Raw genomic sequence first — 22,653 nt, forward strand, 5'->3', positions numbered from 1 at the left:
AGTAACAATTCGGTTTAAGAAGTCTACATCGTTTTTAAATCGCGCACAGATCGAATGAGATGCTTCTACCCTTGCACGCTTTTGGTCAACATTCAAACATTTGGGGATCCATTTTGCAGCAATTTTTCTCATGTCCAAATTGACGTGAACTATATGATGAACGCGTTCGTATGAAATATTCAGTGCTTCAGATATCCGTTTCAGCCTAATTCGACGGTCTGATAAAATCATGTCATGAACTACATCAATATTATCGGGGACTGACAGAAACTGGCCATTGATCACCAAGGGTATTACCGAGGGTATTACGCATGTCTTCGTAAATATGCTTACCTTAAAACTTTTAAATACAGGTACTTGATGATGGCTCGATACTCCAATTTTTCGATTTTCACAATTTCGGTGGACACCTTCTTTCTTTTAATCCATTGCGTAACTTTGGTTTACTTTTTCGACCTCAAACTTCACACTGACACTTCTAATGAGTTATTGTTCGTTGCTATGGTAACCCAATATTTTTTTATGCATGGAACTGATGGTCTAGGCTAACTAGATATCAATACATCCTCTTATTTTCTCCTTTCCTGAATACCAGAACCTTATCCTGTTTTCACAAATAGCACCCAAGCTTTGAATTTATATTTAATACCAATCATTTCTGAAATGAGTCACTTAAAATTGACTCGCATTCTATATAGACACTTGTATGAAGTGACTCATTGGAAACTGAAACAATGCAATTATATTGCAATGTATTTCTCTCACTTCAAATTGAATAATCTTGAATAATTCCATTTGAAGCAGAATTCAAGAGAATGAATAACCGAATATCGATCAACTTAAATGTATGGATACCATAGGATTTATTTTCAGAAATAATTGAGGTGGAAGGATTATTCATCAGAGAGCCAATTAAACAGGCCATTAAAGAGGCCTAACACTCCCCTAGCGATTAATAAAACAAAACTGACAAAAATAGAGCGTATACAACATCTATCAACATCTCAAAACCAATAACTTTCACGGCTGTTATACCAGCTCGTTAAGTAGGTATTGCACCTATTGTGCTAATCAATTATTCGCGATTTCTGAAGCAAATGACAATATTTCACGTCGTTCTAAGAGAATGACGAATAATAAAGACATAGAAGCAGGCGGAGGCGAAATCACATGCAATTTGTATAGACAGAGACGTCTTGAATATATTTTGAGGAAAAGCAACCTAGCTATAAGTATATATCTGTGAACTTACTACAACAACCTGTTTGAAGAAGGAATTTACTCGAATAATCAAACAACCATACATAAAAAATTCCAGTGTATTTTCTTGAACCTATTTTCTCTTTGTTATTTTTCTTCGAAACATCAATTCAAGTTCTGAACTTTCTCGAGAAATATTCTTATTAACTTAGACAAAAGTATTAATCTAGAGAGTTGAAGTTGTAATAATTCATTTAAGACGATGTTCACGTCAAATTTGAGACCAATGAATTAATATCTCAAAAACCTTGGGATTTGGTTGTGGAAAGTTCAACTAAAATATAGTCAAAATTTTATGAAGAAGGCAGAAATTTTGAAAAATATGGGGTATTTGCAATATTAGGGTGTATCTGGATGAACCTCGTAGTCCACAATATTTCAGTTGAATAAATCGCTGTTATTCATTACGATCCATACATTTTCAGTTACTAACTAACGACGAATCACAATCAGGACTGAAAAGTCCAGACTCAGCTCAATATCTGATAACAAACAATCACACATAATTATTATTATTTCAAACATAGAAATAATATATGTATGTGAAAGACCGTGTATTTGTAAGTTTGTCTTTACATAACTTGGGAACCAGATGTTCGATTTCGATGGCGATTTCACAATAGGGTAGATAATTTATTAGAGAGGGTTTTTGTGTGGAATTGGCGAAAAAATATATTGATTTTTTGTGAAAAGTCGCTGATTTCAGGCTTTTTTGACCGACGCTGAGTGAAATATAAGAGAAAGAGGAAAATTATCAAGTACAATTCTGTAGACCTCGAAAAAATTTATTAAAAAGTACCAGGCATATGTCTTAGTTTCAAGGATAACCCATAATAACCAATTTTAACATTTTCAATCGAATCCCAAATGAAGTTTCATTTGAAGAGGGCTTTTGACGGGAATGGAATGAATCAACGTATAAAAATGAATGTGGCCCTTTTCTGCAGCATTTATTTCTGATGTCGAGTCATAATTGTCCATATAAATTCTGCGTCTGCCGGTCTGCGCGCATGGGCATCGAATGAAAAGATGCGTGATCAGCCAAAGATTATAGAATAGAAAGATGGGAAACGAACCGACTAAAGTGATGTGAGAGCCATCTGTGTTTCAAATGTGTTTCTAAGACCCTTAGACTGGCTAAAATATCAATTCGAGGGCCATTTGCACAAACATATTAAATTTTGGTAGATTTCAGATGGTCATTTTGATCAAAGAGGTTTTGAATGTTTTGATTCTCGTACCGCTTTTGTTTATTTATATAGCTCGTTCTAGTTGCTGATTATTGAATTTTTTTGTCTAATTTCTTGGTGAAAATCATTGCATAATGGAGAACTGTGGATCGAATGAAATGGATTTTACGAAATTAAGTTTTCTACTTTACTAAGGAAATGTAAGTGTTAAAACTGGTAACATGTAACTCGGTTATTCATTGATTTTTATTTTCAGTGCTCAGAAGTGGATAAAATTTTCAGGGTGTGAAGGCCTGCAAACACTTCTGACTACACCATGAGCAGTGAACATTTTACTGCAAATCAATTGAGAACTGTTCATCCACGTAAATTGTTGCATAAAGGGCCCATTTAGGTGAAACTATGACTTTTATACGTCCATTCATTGATTCTCAATTGCTATTCCTTCAATATATTCAGAAATGTAAATGTTTTATTGAATTTTGATTTCGATTTGGGAATCCAGTTACTGTCGAATTGATGTTTGCAAATTCAAAGTTTTATGGAACCTGCTGTGAGTGTTTTGTTCATTCATTAATCAATTTTTATATTGTGTCATAAAGATACCCTACCCTAAAGAAATCAAACAAAAAGCATAAAAAAACTATACTGACGGGCTAACATACAGATCTTGTATACCTCTGTAAGTTTTTTTTATTGTGGTTCAGTATCTGAAATGAGTTTGCTATGATGGTACAGGGTGTCCCAAAACTAGTGAATCAAACTTTACACCACGATACAGCAGACCAAATATTACCGAATGACACCAACATTAGTTCGACGAAAATGTATCGTTCCCAAATCAGAATTTTATTAAAATACCTAAAGTTGCCGATTTTCGAACTATTTTTCTTAATCACATGGCCAGTTTGTGAAAAAGGATATCGATTTTCAATTATATTGAACTAAATTTATTGTTTTATCTCCCCTAATTGAAATTATTTCAAGTAGTTAATCGATAACCTAGGTAAATGTGAATTAGAATAATTGTTTTTTCTACATGGTTTTTATTACTCAGAATAAACCCCCCTATAGGAGTGATAATATGGGAGAAATACTCTATCCTTAATCACAAATTGGCCTTGTGATTGAAAAAATAGTTCGAAAATCGGCAACTTTAGGTTAGGTTTTTTTATCCTGGTGTGACGTTTGATTCACTAGTTCACCTGTATATTGAATATTGGTTCATATTAATTTCTGCTATAAATAGTACAAATCCATCTATGTTTTTGAACACGTCAATACGTGTTCAAAAACACGTATTGCACAGAAATAAAACTTTTGACGTATAGCAGATCACCATATACCTACTGTTGTGCCCTAGTCAACGCTCTATTCGTTGTCCATAATTTCAAATTTTTTATAAATTGCAAATAGAAACCAAACATCAAAACAAAAGCTTACTTTTGTTTTGTTGCTCAGGATGTTTGTTTTCTGGTCACAACAAAGTGTAAATTGAAATTCAATACAAGGAATAGAATTCAAATTTCACGCTCCTCAATTATAAAACAGAAAACTGTTATTAAACAGGTTTTCTGTATTGACAGTACGTTTTCAGCGCCATCTCCTTGTCAAATGTGTTTTCACTGGCCAAAATGTAGTCGTTTTTAGAAGATACTAGAGATATGAGGGCGTTTCCCATCTTTTTACTCTAAAATCTTTGGTTACAACCTTTTATCCCTAAAAGGACCAAAATATTGCGATTGAATAATTACAAATTTGGACCGTTATAGGTTTGAGGTAGGATCCATCTACAGACGAAGTGTCAATCCAATAGGTACATAGACTCATATGTTACAAATCACAGAAAAGTCTGTGCACTGTCTGAAGAAGAGTTCGCAACTCAAAGTCCCACTGTATTTTCCACAGCCGCCCGAGATGTCTACAATTCTCGAAGCGAGTATACCTTCTATTTTCCTTATATTTTGTAGATTCCAGATCCCGTAGACCGAATCAGGTTCTGCGCTATACCTATCCACGATAAACGTCGATAATAAATCGCGGTATTGGCGCACACTTCGTGGGCACAGAGAGTAATCCTAAACCACAAAGAAACGAGATGTTGCATCAATCTGACGCCCTTGCAACTGACTATCCACACATCATTTTGGAGCAGAGCGTTAATTAATGGATTTTCGCAGAGAGGGGGCGAGACAAAACCACGAGTAATTAACGGCTCCCTCTTGACCGTGTTCCTCATTCTTGATATTCGCCACGGTTATCGGCGTAATGGACTGTTCGGCGTTGGTGGATGTTTTAATTATGTTTGAGAATTTTTTTATTTTCTAACGTAACATTTCCTTACTTACATTACTTCGGATGGAACACATAAAACCATCTGGAATGTTCAGGTGGTAACGGCTTCTCCCGAAAATGCAGGAGTTGGTCATTTTGACAGTGACAATAGGACATAAGCCCAGCCCTCTTCGCCATTTTCAGACAAATTTAAACGTTGAAGGCATAAGATTTGGTTGGAAATTGCCATAAAAAGGCTTAAATTTGGCTGGAAATTGCCGTTATTTCATTATACTTCTAATACACAGGCCAACAAAATGAAAAAAAAAATTTGGTGCCTGAAATCTAACATCTGATTTTAGATGTTTTTAATGTGCTGATTCCAAAAATGCCACCAAATTTTTTCTATCAGCTCTAGTTTCTGAGATACACGTTACAGGTTAAATGGTATATTGTTTTCTGATAAAGGACTACAAATAAAGAGATAAATATGTACTTAATCGTCAAAATAGAAATTATTGGGACAGCAGAGCTAAAAATGAGCACTGGGTTAACAAAAATTGGCCTTCAAGAGATGTCATGATTCAAGGAATACAAAACGTGATCAACGAACCTTTGGTTTCAAGAGAAAAAATCTTACTTCCGCCTTTGCATATCAAGCCTGGCCTAATGAAGCAATTTGTGAAGGCTTTAAATCGAGATGGAAATTGTTTTGGGTATTTGTCACGTAAATTTCCTGGCATTAGCACGGAAAAACTAAAAGCTGGTATATTTGATGGTCCTCAAATAAGGCAAATTGTTAAAGATCCACAATTCACCACATCAATGAACGAGACTGAATCTAACGCTCGGAGTTCATTTGTTCAAATAGTACAAAATTTTCTTGGCAATCATAAAGCAGAGAATTACGTAGAATTAGTGGAAACTATGCTTTCAAATTTTAATATTCTCGGCTGTAACATGAGTATAAAAGTTCACTACCTCCACAGCCACCTAGATCGTTTTCCAGAAAACTTAGGTGATTGTAGTGAAGAACAGGGGGAAAGATTCCATCAGGATATTGAAACTATGGAAGATCGTTATCAAGGACGATGGGATAGCCACATGATGGCGGACTACTGCTGGAGCCTTCAGCGAGACTGCCCTAGTAAACTCCATTCTAGAAAATCGTATAAATGAAAATTTTTATGTGATTAGTGACTAATGTAATTATGTAAATTAAGTTTTTGCATAAATACTTGAATCCATGTGTCTTTGTTTTTTTTAACTGTCCATAGTAATATTATATATTATAACAGTTATAACGTAAATTATATCGCAATTTTTTTAAAAAATCTCAGAAACTAGATCTGATAGACAAAATCTGAAAACTTTTTTACATTCTGCATCCAAAAATTACTCAGGAACAGTTAAAAAATCGCAGGCACCAAAATGTGTGTTGGCCTGTGTTATTATTATAGGACATAATAGAAGAACCAAATTAAAAAGAGTCTCCTTTATATCAATAAATTGCAGTGATAAAACTAAAAAAACAGCTATTCTTAAAAAATAAACGATTTTTTCATTTTCAACAATTATTCTTCAGCCAGAAATGAAATAATTATACAGGGTGAGTCTTCGACACGTAAGAATATTTCAACAGTAGATTTTTTTGAGGTCAGAAGAAACACTATTTTCCCTTACCATTTTTTCCTAATCGGCTCAGTTTAGAAGATACAGGCTGTTGAAAAACCATAAAAAATGTTTTATTTTTATCTCACAAACTGTTTTATCGAATGAAATGAATTTCGGAATATAGTTTTTCATTTATTTGATTAATCTTTTTCGAACACAAAATATAACCCACGTCTCCCAGTCTTCTCATTACGACTATTACGTACTATAAAAATACCAAAAATTCAAAGAACTAACTCTTGAAACTAATCTAATGAATATTTGATCGTAAAATAAAAGTATTCTTCATATTTTCTCGTATAATGCTCCGTTTTTGAGTACCTAATTTTATGTTCAAAAATGAAAAATATCTGTGATATTCGAAAAATTGGATAATTTGGCTGAATGCAACTAGTTCAAAAGATCTACAGATGTGTAGAGCAGTGTAGATTTAGCTTGTAATTCTGAAAGGAATGTTGTTTTTTAGGAGTGTCATATAGCTCTTTATGAAAACTAAAAATGGTTATATCTTTTTATCAGGGCCGAATTTAAAAAAAATGGTATAAGAAAAAATCAAATCAAATAAAAGGAAGATATGAATAAAGAAAATCAAAACTATAACTGGAATTAGTTTCATTTGAATAAAACTTTGTGTGCAAAATAGGAACTTTATCACTATATTCGGCTTTTAAACAGGTATGCATAACTAGGTATTCATTTTAATAGAATTGGTTAAGAATCAAACTTTATTGTTATGATGTGGACAATATTTGTTGGAAATGGATAATTTAACTAGTGAAACTGATGAACGATCTTTTCTATATAGAGTGAAAATCGTTCAATAGATCAATATGTCCTGAAAGGAATTAGAAGTTTTGAAAAATTTTCCCCAGAACCAGTAAATTTTTGCACTTTTTTAAATTTCAGAGGAATGTTCATTGTTTGGTAGAACTGTCCAACACCGGTTTCACTATACTCTTTGGGACTGACAATGACTTGTCCAAACATTTTATATCAACGCAAAAATTAAAAAAATTAAAATTTCGTGAAAACAATTGAAATTCTCATTCCCAATTCTTCATTCTGTCACCATAGCAATAGCTGAAATAAGTTGGTATATGACTAAATAATAACGTTCAGATTCATACATAGACATAGAGACATGAACTGAGCAATACCAGCATGAAAATGGCTATTTTATAGAAGAGAGAAATGATCGTCAGGCCAATACCTGTCACTTTTCTGTTGACATCGACGTGAGTGTGGACCAATCAAAATTCTAGAAAAAGACAACTGGCTGACCTGATTTTCAGTTTCTCCCTGTCTGTTCTTTGACTGTTTTTCATGCATAGATGGAAAGAGAATGCTCAATCCATGTCTCTTTATCTATGGTCGCATAATCAAATTTGAAATCTCTGCTAAAAGCTTACTGCACTGACATTTTTAGTAGGGTTAAAAGAAGCTTTAAAAAAAGGGACTTTAAGTTCAATTATGCAACTGTATATAAGCCAGCATCACATCATCACATCACATCAATCTTCAGATTCAAAATATTCACCATAATCTTAAACAATATGCTAAGGGAAAATTTCCTTATTCGTTCTACTCAACAGGATTTATTTTTTGTGTGTATTAACTAAAAAGAACAATATCTGGTTTAGGGTTTCATTGAGATTTTTTTTCAATTCTGATTCGATTGACGTTTTTTTTTTTTGTTCCGTGCTTCCCACATTTTCCTGGTGAATTCACCGATCATATTCAGGTGCCATATATTCTCCTTTAATTGATCTAGGTTCCCCACGGCTGCATGTCATTGATTTACCACTCCCCAACCACGGAATCATAAAACACGGATATCTATGGTCTTATTAGCGCAGTTTAAGATGCGCAGATACGGTGTACGTGGTTTCGCACGTGACAAATAAAATATGAAGAAAATTGTTAACACGACAAGTAACAGGCCATTAATGTCCTTTAATAATAATCCCTGCTTATGCAGAACGATTTCTTAATGACCAATAGCGGTTAAGTGAACTGTAAATATTGCGTTGCCACGGTTATAATTTAGCCTTTATTTTCAAGTATGATATCGTTTAGCTAATTGGATGATTGTAACTTATGCTTTGTCGTTTAAATTAGTCGAGTTGGAAAAAACTGGTTTGAAATCAGTACTGCCAACTGTAAAAGGCCGTACCCGATGATATTTTAATGAGTTGAATATGAAAATATAATTTTCTGCTCGAAACTGAATATTCAATTCAGTTTAAAACAGCTTCTGGTTCTCGAAATCATACCTACTCAATAATTACCTACTCTGTGCTGCTTCTCGTAGGTATTATTATTTCTCGAAGTTCATGAATTTCTTGTTTCTCAAAAAAGCTCTCCAATTAGATATAAAAAGATGACTAACCTAAAATAAAAATTGACTTGTTTGAACATTTTTCTACGAAATAGTTGATACGGAAATATAAATTTTCCGTATATGCACTCAAATGAGCATTAGTTTCGCCAATTCAATTCCCATTATCTTTCAATATAAGAAAATAAGGGGTGTCAGATGAACATAGTTTCCAAGAGAATACAAAATCATATGAAAAATGAGATAGGTACATATCTCACCACTTCGAATTAAGGAATTTGGATCACGCAAAAGCTTTTTGCAACGCTCTTTTTGGAAGAAAATGTTGTTTTTTGAATTAAGAATGAATTTTTTCTTCACGCAGTGGCATGAAAAGATAAGATGGGCATTTAAAGTCAACCACCCTTTGAAGAAGCTAAAGAAGCAAACAGCCAGTTTCATGATAAAGTTTAAAGTCTCTTCGACTTTAAAACTCCTTGTAGTTTATATTTATTGTAAAACCACTACAAAAAACTTCAAAAATAGGAGGACATTGATTATGGAACTGACTGTTAAAAAAACGAAATTGTGAAAATCGATCAATTGTGTGGTTTCGCTCTTAACCTAGCATTCAAATCTCTGGGGTAAAGTTATACTAAAGTATCTATTTCTATTATCTCTAATAGTAGGTATGGAGCGCGATAAAAACGATCTCAATTCCAACAAGTATACTTTATGAGTTATTGGGATTCTCATGAAAAACAAGTGGAAGCGGGAGGTCTCACTTTTTGAAATATTTCTGAGGAGGTTTTTTTCAAAATTTTTTACAATTTTCGATTTTTCTACTTTGTAGTAGGTACTCAAGAATTATAATGTTGTTTGCTGTTTGTAGGTACTCTAAAAGTACAGATTTTTTATGAGGAGATCATCTAGTTGGACGAAAAGAATTCTTCAAAACTCAAGATTTCCAAATTACGACATAAACCTACTCTTAATGGTTTCAGTCGATTCTACCCAAAAAAACAGGGGGTAGTTACCTAAATAGACCCTATACCTATACCTACAACTACCTAAAGCCTGTTTGTAACAGCCGAGAATTCTCTACCAAATTTTGGTAAGAAAACGGCAGAGATTATTTTGTATGCAACTGAACAGAGAATTCTACCGAAAGTGCGTATGTAACGTAACGGTACAGACTTCACGGCATGAATTCTCGAGTAAATTTTCTAGAGAATTCTCGGCCGTTGCAAACGGGCATAAGGGAAAAGAGCCATTCCAAACTACTTGATTTTTCGTTGAAATCTGGAAATCTCAGAAGAAAGTTCTATGTTCCTATCAATAATTTCAAATCTAATGAGAGGTATCTAACAAATTGTTTATTGGGATCAAATATATTACACTGTGTAATATCTTCGATTGGGATCGTTGAAAATTCATCAAAATGATTTATGGGAACATCGAACGTTTTTTCTGTGGATTCCGTATGTTGAAATAGAATAATAGAGAAAATAGTTTGAAATATCTCTTTTCCCTTCTTTTCAAAGTTTTCCATGATATTTATTTGAAAGTTTTCATTGGCTTTATTTAGGTAACCTCTCCCCTTTTTCTAAGGCCCGGTACTTTCACCTAAATTTTAATCAAGGTGAATAAGTATCTGTCAAATAATTTCTTATCTGAAGGATACATTATTTCTGTGCTTCCACATGAAGTTATTTGACGAATAATAATTCTTTGAAAACACGGTATACTATTTTTCACTGATTAATGTAAACTAAGACACCGTATTGTAGAAATTTTCATAATTCAGACTAGAAAGCGAATATTTCGTGGAAATCACACAAAGAATAGCCATACATCCAAAATCTAAAAAATTCTACGAATAATGATGTATACCGACATTCGATCTATGTTTCATATTTGACAAAGAAACCCTTATTCTTAAGTTTCAATGACAGATTTATTCGATGAATAACACTATCTGAAAGTGAAAATGCAGCATTTACTTATCTATCGAATAAATTTAGTTATTCGCAGGTGAAATTTGAAAATCCTAAGTTTTGATTAATTCTATTTGTTCAGTCGTGAATGTTGGGTTGCCTCAATCGAGTTTGTCAGGCGTTTTTTGTCCCGAATGCTAGCGACGCCTTGGGGGCAGAAAACAAATTCTTCGACTGTCAATCACCAAAAATAATAATTTCATAGTCGTAGCTCCAAAAGGTTTTTGAAAAACAAAGACATCGTGTGATATATCGCTGCATTTATCGCACCATTTGTCATCTATATTATTGGGAAGTAAACCAGATCGATATCGAGCAACTTTGAGTGGTGTACCTTGTGTTTTCTCTATCAACCAGAAGATAGTCTCGAAACTGGTACAGAAGAAAAGTTAATTCTCTGTTTCTACAACCAACACCCCCCTCTGGAAGCCAGTTCCACTACCAGACCAGTGGAGATTCGCCAATTACTATTTGTCCCACTTGATGATCTTCTCATGAACACCCTGTACATTTTAGGTACAAACGGTAAACAGTGTTATAAAACTACATAATGGATAAATTGAAAATGGTAAAGAATTTTTGGAAGAAACACTGTTAGCAGAAGTAAAAAGAAGTGCGACTTTTCATTTCCACCAATTCATGAAAACCCCACGATAACTCATGAACCGTTAAATTTTTAAAGAAGCTATGGTACCTACACTTGTACACTTTTGAAATTGTCATAAAATCAGCTATATCTAACGATGCGAAGATATACCGGGTGTGCCTTCTGAAATAAGAAAGTAGTAGGTTGTTTCCGGTATATCGAGGTGAATCAACCTGTCTATTCAAAGACTCTGCCACATACATCAGGCTGAGTTTGAGTGGTGGATTGTATTGCGTTGATTTTGGGGTTATTGAAGGTAAACTGGCGACTTCAGATGACAAACCAACATACAACGAAAATAAAATCTTGTCTGACACGTCGCAGATAACAATCCGCATCCTTATAACTCACGCAGGACGCCCGTAAATCACCCCGCTCAACGAAAACGGTCATTACGCCCATAATGGACGCCCCCCCGCAAAAGCCAAAACGAAAAAAGTCGCCACCATAAATCGGGGTCCGATAAAAATCTAAATCTGCAAGTTCGTATTTCGGACGGGCCGAAAAGTGAGCGAATAAATCTCGGTCGCGTTGCGTCAGCCCGAACCGATGGCAATTGTCCATAATCACAGAATCCATAATGTACCCGTCTGTGTTTACATCGGTGTTTCTATGTCCGGAACAAGGGACGTGGGCAGAGATCTAGACACCTGTGGATTCACTACCAACACGCTCCGAACAGGTGGTGTGGGCGTATTAGGAAGGAAGGTGTAGTTGGCCGCTGATACGTGATACACGATTTTTCTAGTTACCGCTGGAATAAGTCGTTATGGCCTTTCATCTGCCGCCACGGACGCAACTGAAATTTATGCTGTCCAAGCTTTACTCTATTGATTTTCCTTGAGCGGTTTAAACAATGTATCTAATAAGAAAAAGAATAAATGGAATAAGCAACTGAGAAAAATTTATATTTCTATACAGGGTGTTTCAAAAAAAGGTAACCCTGTCTCTAGGATAGGTATAAAACTGAAAAATAATTGGGGTTTGCTCAGTAAGAATTTGAGAATTAATGTTTTTTCTTATATTCAGGGTGAGCCCTTAATTCGGATATATATTCAAACAATAGATTCTTAAGGTCAAAAGTAACACTTTTTGCCTTTAATATTTTTTCCGAATCGGCTCGGTTTAAGAGATACAGGCTGCTGAAAAATCATTAAAAAATGTTATTTCTAGTTCTATCACACAAACGGTTTTATCGAATGAAATGAATCTCGGAATATAGTATTTCATTCTTTTGATGAATCTTTTTCGAATACAAGATATCACCCACGTCTTTTAGTTTTCTCATTATGACCATTATGTAAAGCCCGTTTGCAACAGCCGAGAATTCTCTGGAGAATTCTCTACAAAATTCTCGCAAGAAAACGGCAGAGATTATTTTGTATGCAAGTGAACAGAGAATTCTACCGAAAGTGCGTATGCAACGGTAAATAATTCACGGCGCATGAATTTTCGAGTAAATTCTCTAGAGAATTCTCGGCTGTTGCAAACGGGCTTAAGATAAAAATACCAAAAATTCAAAGAACCTAACTCTTTAAACTAAGTTGAATGTTATCTAATGAATAAATATTTGAACGTTTTGTAAAATAAAAGTATTCTTCATATTTTCCTTAGAACATAGAATATCAGGAAGGAGCTTTTTCGAATAAATGTGACGGGAATTGTGCGACGGAAACGGCCATATTGGTCTTCCAAGTTCTGATTTGAAAAGTGGCAGACTTGGAAGTCAAATGATTCTGATCAAAGATTATAGAGAATACTCTATAATCTTTGGATTCTGATATCTGTGGCCAAATGAACGAAGTGATGTTTTCAATTAATTTTGGTAATTTGGATTCTTGAAATTTGCTGGAAATAAGGATTTTGGATATTTTAGCTTGAATAATTCATAGGTAGGTGATTTTTTAAGCTGAATATCAGGTATTAATTATGAGTTTCTGAATTTCATGACATAACAAGGTTATCCCATGACAATAACACTCCATGGGCGTAGGTGATGTTAAGTCATAGACCTTAATACCATTAAGGATATAGCCAAGCAGTGTTAGGCGTGGTGAATTTCCGTTTTGATTATCAATTTGAACGAGCGTGAAAAAGCTTCTGACTTTACGTCAGTGCTTTCCTAATTTTTTTGATTAATCAGAATCAACTGACTATTGAAGTTAGTTTTTTGGAAACTTCATTGTCCTACGCCACTGTTGAAACGGAAATATACGTCGGCCATATTTCTCCTCTATTCCGGTCAAATTGAAATGAGCAATATGCTCCTTCCTGTTATTCTATATTCTAAGATATTTTCTCGTATAATGTGCCTTTTTCGAGTAATTTGATGTTCAAAAATTAAAAAGTATCTGTGAAATTTAAAAAGTTGGGTACTTTGGCTTAATAGAATTCTATTTAAAGATCCACAGATGTGTAGTGTCATAGATTAAGCTTCTTATTCTGAAGGCAATTTTGTTTTTCCAGGGATGGCACAGCTCATTATTAAAACTTAAAATAGCTATATTTTGTTTTAGGGCCAACTCGGAAAAAATGGTATAGAAAAAAGGTGTTTCTTTTGACCTCAAGAATCTACTATTAAAATTTTTTTACGAGTCAAAGGCTCAACCAGTATAGATGAGTTCAATTTCTATTACAGATAACACATTCAATTTTTGTGGGAATTATATGGTTTCTCAAATATTTTTTCATCTATGCACTTTTTGTCTAATAATGTTATTTATCTGGTTCAATTTTCTATTTATTTTTTTATTCATACACTGTGATATCTTTATAAAGTTACCCAGCAAATACTGAAATCCAGCCACTGTACAAAAACTGTACAGCGTTTGCTGCACATAAATGCAGCGACTATAATGCAGTAACTGCACCAAAACGGACCGTATAGGTATGTCCCGCTGAACTGTACAGTAAAAAATATGTACATTCGACATACAGTCATAGTACAGCGTAGCTGCACTTCAAATACAGCGATAGTTTTGCAATCACTGTGCAGTAAGCGGCACTTCAAAGGCAACAGTCAAGTGAACAAACTGTACAGCACGCTGTATTTTAAATGCAGCGCAGTCACTATTCAAGAACTGTACGACAAGCTGCACTTTGTGTGCAGCAGTCATTGTGCAGCAACTACATCGAAACTTGCAATTACGAACCAATATCCTGTAAGTTCCCCTAGATATATACAGAATTATCAATACAGAAAGTGCACAGTAACTATATATCAAATACTGCATTTTTATATGCGGAAGTATCAATACAGAAACTGTGCAGTCACTATCTATATATCAAATAATGCATTTTTTTATGCAGAACTATTAATAGAGGAACTGTGCAGTTATTGTATGTCAAAATCCGCATTTTTAAAATGCAGAATTATCAATACAAAAACTATACAGTAACTGTATTTCGAATATTGCACTTTTGACATGCAAAATTGTAAATACAGAAACTGTGCAGTCACTGTATATCAAAAACTGAATTTTAAAAATGCAGAATTATCAAACAGAAAATGTGCAGTTTCAGTACAGCAAACAGCAATCTCTCTGCTGCATTCAATTGGCACTTGTAGTGCAGTATCTGTACAGTTGCTGTATATTGTGTTTGTTGGGTGTTCGTGGTTCGTGTTATGCTGTGTTGTTTTGAGCCGTTTTTTTTTTTGGCGAAAATGAATTATGTAAATAATTATGTATAGATATTATTATCACACCAATAAAAATCTCTTTCTTTCTTCATCAATTCTCATATAGGGAAATCATTTCAATATGGGATTTCCGTCAAGAGAAAATTACCCACCTCAATTGTTTTTCTTTCAAATTGAGAGAAGAAAACACTCACCCACTATAACAACATGTCCGAACGATGTGGGATTTTCAATCCCTGAACAATTCCATCGGTTGTGACGAAACTGATAGCGGCATTCGTTTGTTGCCAGTCGAATGCCGTCACCTACTGCGACCATAGCATCTGGGAAAGCTTTGCACATCTCCCTCTGTCGTGATGTGAGGCCAGGGATCCGACTGCAGAATATTTCGGTGCCTATGGAGATGAGGCCGAAGACAACACTGAAAATCAATAGAAAACTCCACGTGAAATTTCGTCCAAAAATATCAACCTCAAAAATAAAACGTAAAATCAGCCAAATTAGAATATAAAAAAGGATAACAATTCAAAAACTATGGAAAAAAAGCACTGAATCGCAGTTGCAATAATGGTACAATAAGCTTACAATAAAATTCACACGATTATGTCAGTGGAACTACACTGTAAAGGTATTATTACTTATGTGGGGAGGTGGAGGTAATGAAATTCGTCACTTATTTATTCATCCAAATTCATATAAATGCATAGTTGTTCAGAAGTGGCACCTTCAGAGCAGATTTTAATTTTTTTCTATAAACCAGAAAACTGAGCGAATTGTAATTGAGCATTCCATAGGAGAAGGCAATAAAAAAATTACAATATTATAATATAAAAGTAAAAAATTTCCTTGCGAAACAAATTTTGGGGTGGCTTTTCTACCCCTTGCAATTACAGGCAAACATCATCGCAAACATTTTTGTTGATTGCATTCTATCTTTCATAGAATGTGGGCTCAATTTTTTTCAGTTTTCTAGTTAATTTGTCCACTTTTGACTAGAAGTTTGTGGAAATGTCTCTTATCCATGTTTAGTACTTCAGGGAAGTAATATTTTTCAAATATCACAGATATTTTTCATTTTTGAACATCAAATTACTCGAAAACACCGCATTATACGAGAAAATATGAGGAATACTTTTATTTTAGAAAAGGTTCAAATATTCATCAGATAGCGTCCAACTTTTCAAGAGTTGAGTTCTTTGAATTTTTGTATTTTTATGGTACGTAATGGTCATAATGAGAAAACTTGGAAACTTAGGTGATATCTTGTATTCGAAAAAGATTCATCAAATAAATGAAAAACTATATTCCGAAATTCATTTCATTCGATAAAGCCGTTTGAGGTATAGAATTAAAAATAACATTTTTTATGGATTTTCAACAGCCTGTATTTGTAAAACTGAGCAGATTCGGAAAAAATGGTAAAGGAAAAAAATGTTTCTTTTGACTTCAAGAATCTACTGATGATAAAATTTTGTACGAGTCAAAGACTCACCCCGTATATTGCAACAATTTTCATAGTGATGTATGCCAAACTGAAATTCAGGAATAACTGAAAATATTTCTAATATTACTTGTTGCGGTTTGTAATTCAGGCTATTGCTCATGAATCGCACATTTCCGTATTTGGGACAATACGCCATTATTGAAAATATTACGGATTAAGAGTAGATATGATAGATTGTTTAGTTTAGTTTTATAAATTGAATTTTTAGTTAAAATAGCTGTACACAGTTAGCATGAATAACTCCACAGTTTTTTCTAGAGTTTATTTGTACTTTTCTTCTTATTCTTATTATTATTATTATTATTCTTGCTGGTAAGAAAAGTCCCAAAATGTTTGTTTAAACCTTGAGACACCCTCTAACGAACCCTGATCCTACATTTATGTTCAACACTGATCATTCCTCATATCCGTTGACGTTTGTTCTACTTGTCTACTCATGGCTCTCTTGTCATCCATCAAACTGATATTATCGTTTGGAACGTTGACAATATCATCCATGTATCATGTGGAGACACGATTAATTCGACATATGACGTAATAAATCACCGTTTGGCTCCATTGAAGCCGTTACTGCTTCCTGTTCCATTCATTTCACCATCTCGAAAAGAATGAATGCATGGTGTTGGCAAATATCGAAAATTGTAGCTTGACGCAAAGAATGTCACAATAGCACGGTTGGATCTAGTGCCCTATTTGGCACGAACTGTTCTGAATGCGGTTTGGATGTCAATTGTCAAACAGCCTGCGTTCTTTCAGCAGACAAGCTCTGAGATGCTTGTAAACATACTTCAGCTCACGGTGCGAATATACCTAGTTTATATCGTGCTTCACCGACTTGTTGAAAGAAGTATTGTGTCCTTCATGGTTGACTACCGGTATTATTGTAAGCCGCTCAAGTACAGATCATTATATGTTATAATAGACAGGTAACATCGAATTTGTCATGCTTTACGCATGCTTTGGAATTCAATAATCCATGGTCAAGGTATCACACTGACGAAAACTATGATTTAAGACTTGTGATGAAGAAGCTCGGGAAATGGCACCATGATTTACAAATTATTATTTTAATCCTTCAAGATTGCAAAGTGTCCCACATTGGAAGAGATTGAAAAGTGTTTGTAGGCAGAGAAATTATAATTTCAAATGATTGCTAAAAGAAATTTATATAATTTACTGTTCTAGAGTTCTTTTAAAACAGCTATCATCATTTGAGTTTCAACCTTTTGCATATTAGTAATGTCAATCAAACATTGAAAGCTGTTGAGTCGTTTTCTGATTACTTTAACATTGACTTTTATCAGAAATTAGGAAAAACCTATATGAAGAAGAATCGTAAGGTGTACATACTCGAGGGTGTCAAATTAAGATACTCTATACAGGGTGTTTTCAAAGGTGAGGCTTTTTTTGACAGAAGGTAGAAATCATCAAAATAAGTCATTATTTGTACGTGTCAGATTTCCATACAGACAGTGAATCTCGGTGTTACACAATGGCCCATTAATCTGACACTAGTCAAGGGGGATTTTCTCAATCTGACAGTTTGAAGATGATATAACAATGAATTTTTTTTGAATATCTGCCTTCCCTTACCCCTAATCGTTTTTGTATTTATTATGAAACTTGTAGATTATAAAATTCTATATAACTTTTGTATGAATAAATTTTACATACTCTTAACCGTTTTCGAGCTAGAGAGTTATGAGAGCGAGGAGCTTAGCGATAGGGCAAGGTCAATGTAGAATTCCAGTCTTACATTCATCGCCATATATCTCAAAAATGTTGGAAAGTATAATAGAAAAAATTGTTTCCAAGGAAGTTTGTACAAAATTTTATGCTCTTCAACTTTTATGATGAATGCGAAAAGAATTTGAAGTCCAGCAAGGGAGATGATTAAGAAAAACTTATTTTTGAGACCTTTACTGCTAATTTTTATTGTTTCGGCTCACTGGAACTGTCAGATTATATATTTTTCGTTATTCATTGAACCAAAATGGGAAAAAAAGCTAACACCCGTGAAATAAATTTTGAGGGATGGCTTTTTCAACCTTTTGTAATTAAAAATTGTTCTTCTGATCCCATATTCAGGGAGCTTCTCCAAAAACAAATTACATGTTTATTAAAGATCCACACTATTTTCGACAATAAATCATCCCTCAAATTTTTTCGGAACTATTCCTTTACAACCTGTATACGCGCAGTAAGTATCTCCAATCTCTGAATTTCCCTTCCGTTTTGAGTCACTCTGTATAAGAAAATTTGGAAGACTTAAAAAATTGTAAGAAAAACTTGCAGAAGACTTCCTTATCGTGCAACGTCATTCAATTAAATCACTGTAAAAACAGCGCAATCGGTCGAATTGGTTAACATCAACAACCAATTTTTTCTAGAAGCGAAAATGTCAAGAATTCGGACTATACACCGTTTAATCTTTACTTTCAGTCGCTTGAATTTATGGATACAAAGACCCGGTAATTTCTGCGATTCAACTCCAGAGCCAGGGCATACAAATGTCAGTTATGCCGTGTGGAGAATATCGGTTGAATCATTCATTTTGTTGTTCCGGCGGTATTGCGAAAAGTCAAGTATACCCTAATTGGCGTGGAGCATGTAGCCTTAACAACGTGTGTGATTTAATTGTCTGCCATCCTGTATCTTTTACGTTTCACTTCGGAAACCGAAATAAAAAATATACAGGGTGGAAAGGTGTCACCAGCTTTATATTGGACATTTTTCTCGAAACTTCTGGATAACGTGCATAAATCAAACAGTATTGGGTAAAAGTGACTTAAACATACACCAATCACTTCACACTGCCAACACAGGAAGCATTAAATTTTCATAATGAGCTGTGCCACCTCTAGAAAAACAAAATTACCTTTAGAATATCTATACTCCATTCACTTTCATTTTAGCAGTAGGTTGGCCATGGAAATTTGACACATTTCACTCTGTATAGTACGAAAATGTGGGGTTATGACGCTTGTCAAAACATTTTTGGGTTTTTAATCAACGCTATGTTGCCCGTTCTATGTAAAAGTTTTTGTTATTACGTATTTTATCACAATGTCGAATCTCTGGTCGTCAAATATGTGACGAACATAATTGAAGATTATACAAACAGAATGAAGGCATACTAAATCTAGCTATTTGCATGAAAAATACCAGAGATCAGTATAATATCATAATATGCATTAGATTGAGGAGAGTTAATGTTCGTTATCTTCTTTGGCTAAGGTTTGAATACGTTACATCAGTTGTAGATTTCAAATATATTTACCCGAAGATGAAATGCATATGATGCAGTATGGTTGAAATGGGTATCTCCCAAAGGAATTAACAGATAATTACAAGAATGTTAAATTCTTCAACAAAAATCATCTTGCATCAATATAAGTAAAAGGAGTTAAAGGGAGTTTCAAGTCAAAATGAACTTCACTTTTGAACAAAAATTTCACATGAATAAACGATTAACAGGACAGCTGGCGCGTATTTGTGGCTATTCATCTTAATACATTGATATAATTATAATAATTAGGTATTTATTGGCACCTCAAGACATTTACAATGTATATAGGACAAGTCAAATGAAAAATAGATAAATCAATTTTCGGGAACTTATTCCACGATGACATTCATCGAAAATCCTCTAGTAAACTTTTTGCATTAATTCACTCAAACATAAAATTCTCAAATGCCACCACTTTTTGTGTCCCCCAATAGAAGGAAATTCTACAATCTTTCTGATAGTGGAAATATTCAGCTGAAATATAAGTCGTTTAGATTCATATGAAACATCATGTAAATTCTCTTACATTGAATATGTTCGCCACCTTCTAACGTATTGTGGATTTTAGAATATCAGGGTATAACTATTTGAATGAGCGGACATGAATTCTAAATAGCACTCCTGAAGCCCTGTCTATTTTTTCAATCACTTTCGGCATTTTCGTAATAAAAATTGATATTAGTTGTGGCAACGACGTCATGACATTAAGGACATTTCATGAGTGCCAACCTTAGTCCGTTCTGGTTACAAAAACTTGGGACTGCTAAAATAATTGTGAATGGAGTATAGTAGTATTAGGTTTGCATATAAAACTATTAAAATTAAATAAAACAAGCTGAAGTGATATCAAGAAATTCCTTCACTGTAATAAAAAATCAAGTCTGTGCCTGTAAAATTACAAAATTAAAACATGAATTGGTAAATGCTGTTGTTGAAGAAGTAAGCCACCCCACAAATTGTGGAAAATCCCAACCCGATAATGCTTCCTTGTTCATTTTCATCACACTCATTTTCACTATCGTAATGTTTTTTTTAAGACATGAGCAATATTTCCTTCATACGTATCCTAGCAATCAACATTCACTTTCTTTGAAACATTTAGATTTCAATCAATTCTTAAAAGCCGTTATTATAATTAATTACCGGATAAGTGACTGACTACTTATTCCCTGAAGTACCTTTAAACACGCGAAGTACCCATACATATTCACGTAGATGAAAAAAATACTTTTAATTATTCGAATGCTATTACATTTCCTGATCTGTAACCTAAGTATCCGCCCTCAGGGTGCCTCTTTCCAGACAATATCCGTGAAATGATGAAGCATTGTATTTTTCATTGAAAGTTGTAATTTTCCACGGATCAGTTAGTCATCAGAATTCGCTTCATTTCAGGAAGTGCCATAACCTTTCATTTTGTGCCTCACTGATTACGGATGAAACTCTATCATTATTTCGTTTGGTTTCGAATAGAGCATCATTCACTATATTCCAATTTCGAAACTAAATTACATTATAGCTTCTGCCCACCAAAATCTATTGTAATTGCAGAACTATACAAGATAGATATTACATTTGCTGAAAATAAAAAATCATTTGTAAGTCCTTCAACATAACGTCCCTTGCTCGAATCTAAATAGACTGCGCAAAAAAATTAACGCACATTGTCGAGACTTCAATTTCATTCTACAACTGAAGGTGTTCTCAATGATAATTATTTTTATCAGAATTATGCATGCATATGTTATCCACTTTCAACGGTTTTCTTCAATTCAGATGTTTTTTCCCAGCAGGAATAAAAAAAGATGATATCAGATTTTGAATGTATTGGCTCCATTCTAAAATCAGTTGTTCTCGATCAATTCTAGTGATCAATAGTTTTTCTTTCGTTTAATTTTTTACACTCGATCGCTATTCAACGCCAAACACGCAATTTGACCCAAGAGGAATGTGCCCAAGCGGTAGTTTTGCGAGAAGAAGGGTGGACATACACAAGAATTGCAGAAAGGTTTGGAGTTTCCATACAAGTGTGTCCAGAATGTTGCAGCGATTCAGGGAGACAGACGCGGCAAGAGGCCCAGCTCTTACCCCAGCCCATCGAAGGGCGCGTTTGGATTTTGCGAAAGAGCATATCCATTGGGAAGAGGCCGAGTCTAGATTCTGCCTCTACCATTGTGATCGACGTTCCCTTGTATACAGACGTCCACATGAAAGATATGCTCAGTGCAATTTCCTGAATACTACTGGTTTCGGGGGAGGATCGATTATGGTATGGGGTGGAATATCTTTGACTTCTCGCACAGACCTAGTGGTCGTTGATAATGGAGCTATGAATGCTGATAAGTATATAAGGAACATTCTTGAAGAGCATGTAGTGCCATTTGCCCCATACATTGGTGAAAATTTCATTTTTATGGACGATAATGCCAGACCCCATCGGGCGCGCATCCTTCAGGAGTACCTTGAAGAGGTTGAAGTCTCTCGAATGGAATGGCCAGCAAGAAGTCCAGATCTCAATCCGATTGAGCAGGTTTGGGACAACCTCAATAGAAGGCTGAGAAGTTCAGAAAATCATCCAGCTACCCTTAATGACTTAGGAATCCAACTCGGAGAAATCTTTGAAGGATCAGAACATTTTAAGATCACTCATTTTGAGTATGAACCGTCGTTGCCGAGCTGTAATTAACGCAAGGGGTGAAAATACCAAGTATTAAATCACTTATCAGCATTTCAGTATTTTGAAAATTGTTCATTTCTCTTCTTTCACATAAGATTCGGTGCAATCTTGAATTTTTCTTCCATTTAATGTGTCTTGTTTCGTTCAAAGCCTTCCCGAGAGAACATAAAAAAAAGTTATAAGGT

General features: G+C 34.3%; 1 protein-coding gene across 4 annotated transcripts in view; it reads right to left on the reverse strand.

Moving 5' to 3' along the window:
- LOC123306825 (protein Wnt-7b) overlaps positions 1-22,653 on the reverse strand; it is a 108,871-nt gene that overhangs the window by 40,383 nt on the left and 45,835 nt on the right. For all 4 annotated transcript variants that reach the window (XM_044888984.1, XM_044888982.1, XM_044888983.1 and 1 more), the window contains exon 3: positions 15,193-15,419. In XM_044888984.1, coding sequence (XP_044744919.1) covers positions 15,193-15,419 — 227 coding nt within the window. The remainder of the gene's footprint in view (positions 1-15,192; positions 15,420-22,653) is intronic.

The sequence above is a fragment of the Coccinella septempunctata genome, chromosome 2 (assembly GCF_907165205.1).
Source record: "Coccinella septempunctata chromosome 2, icCocSept1.1, whole genome shotgun sequence".
In the NCBI taxonomy this organism is placed as follows: domain Eukaryota; kingdom Metazoa; phylum Arthropoda; class Insecta; order Coleoptera; family Coccinellidae; genus Coccinella; species Coccinella septempunctata.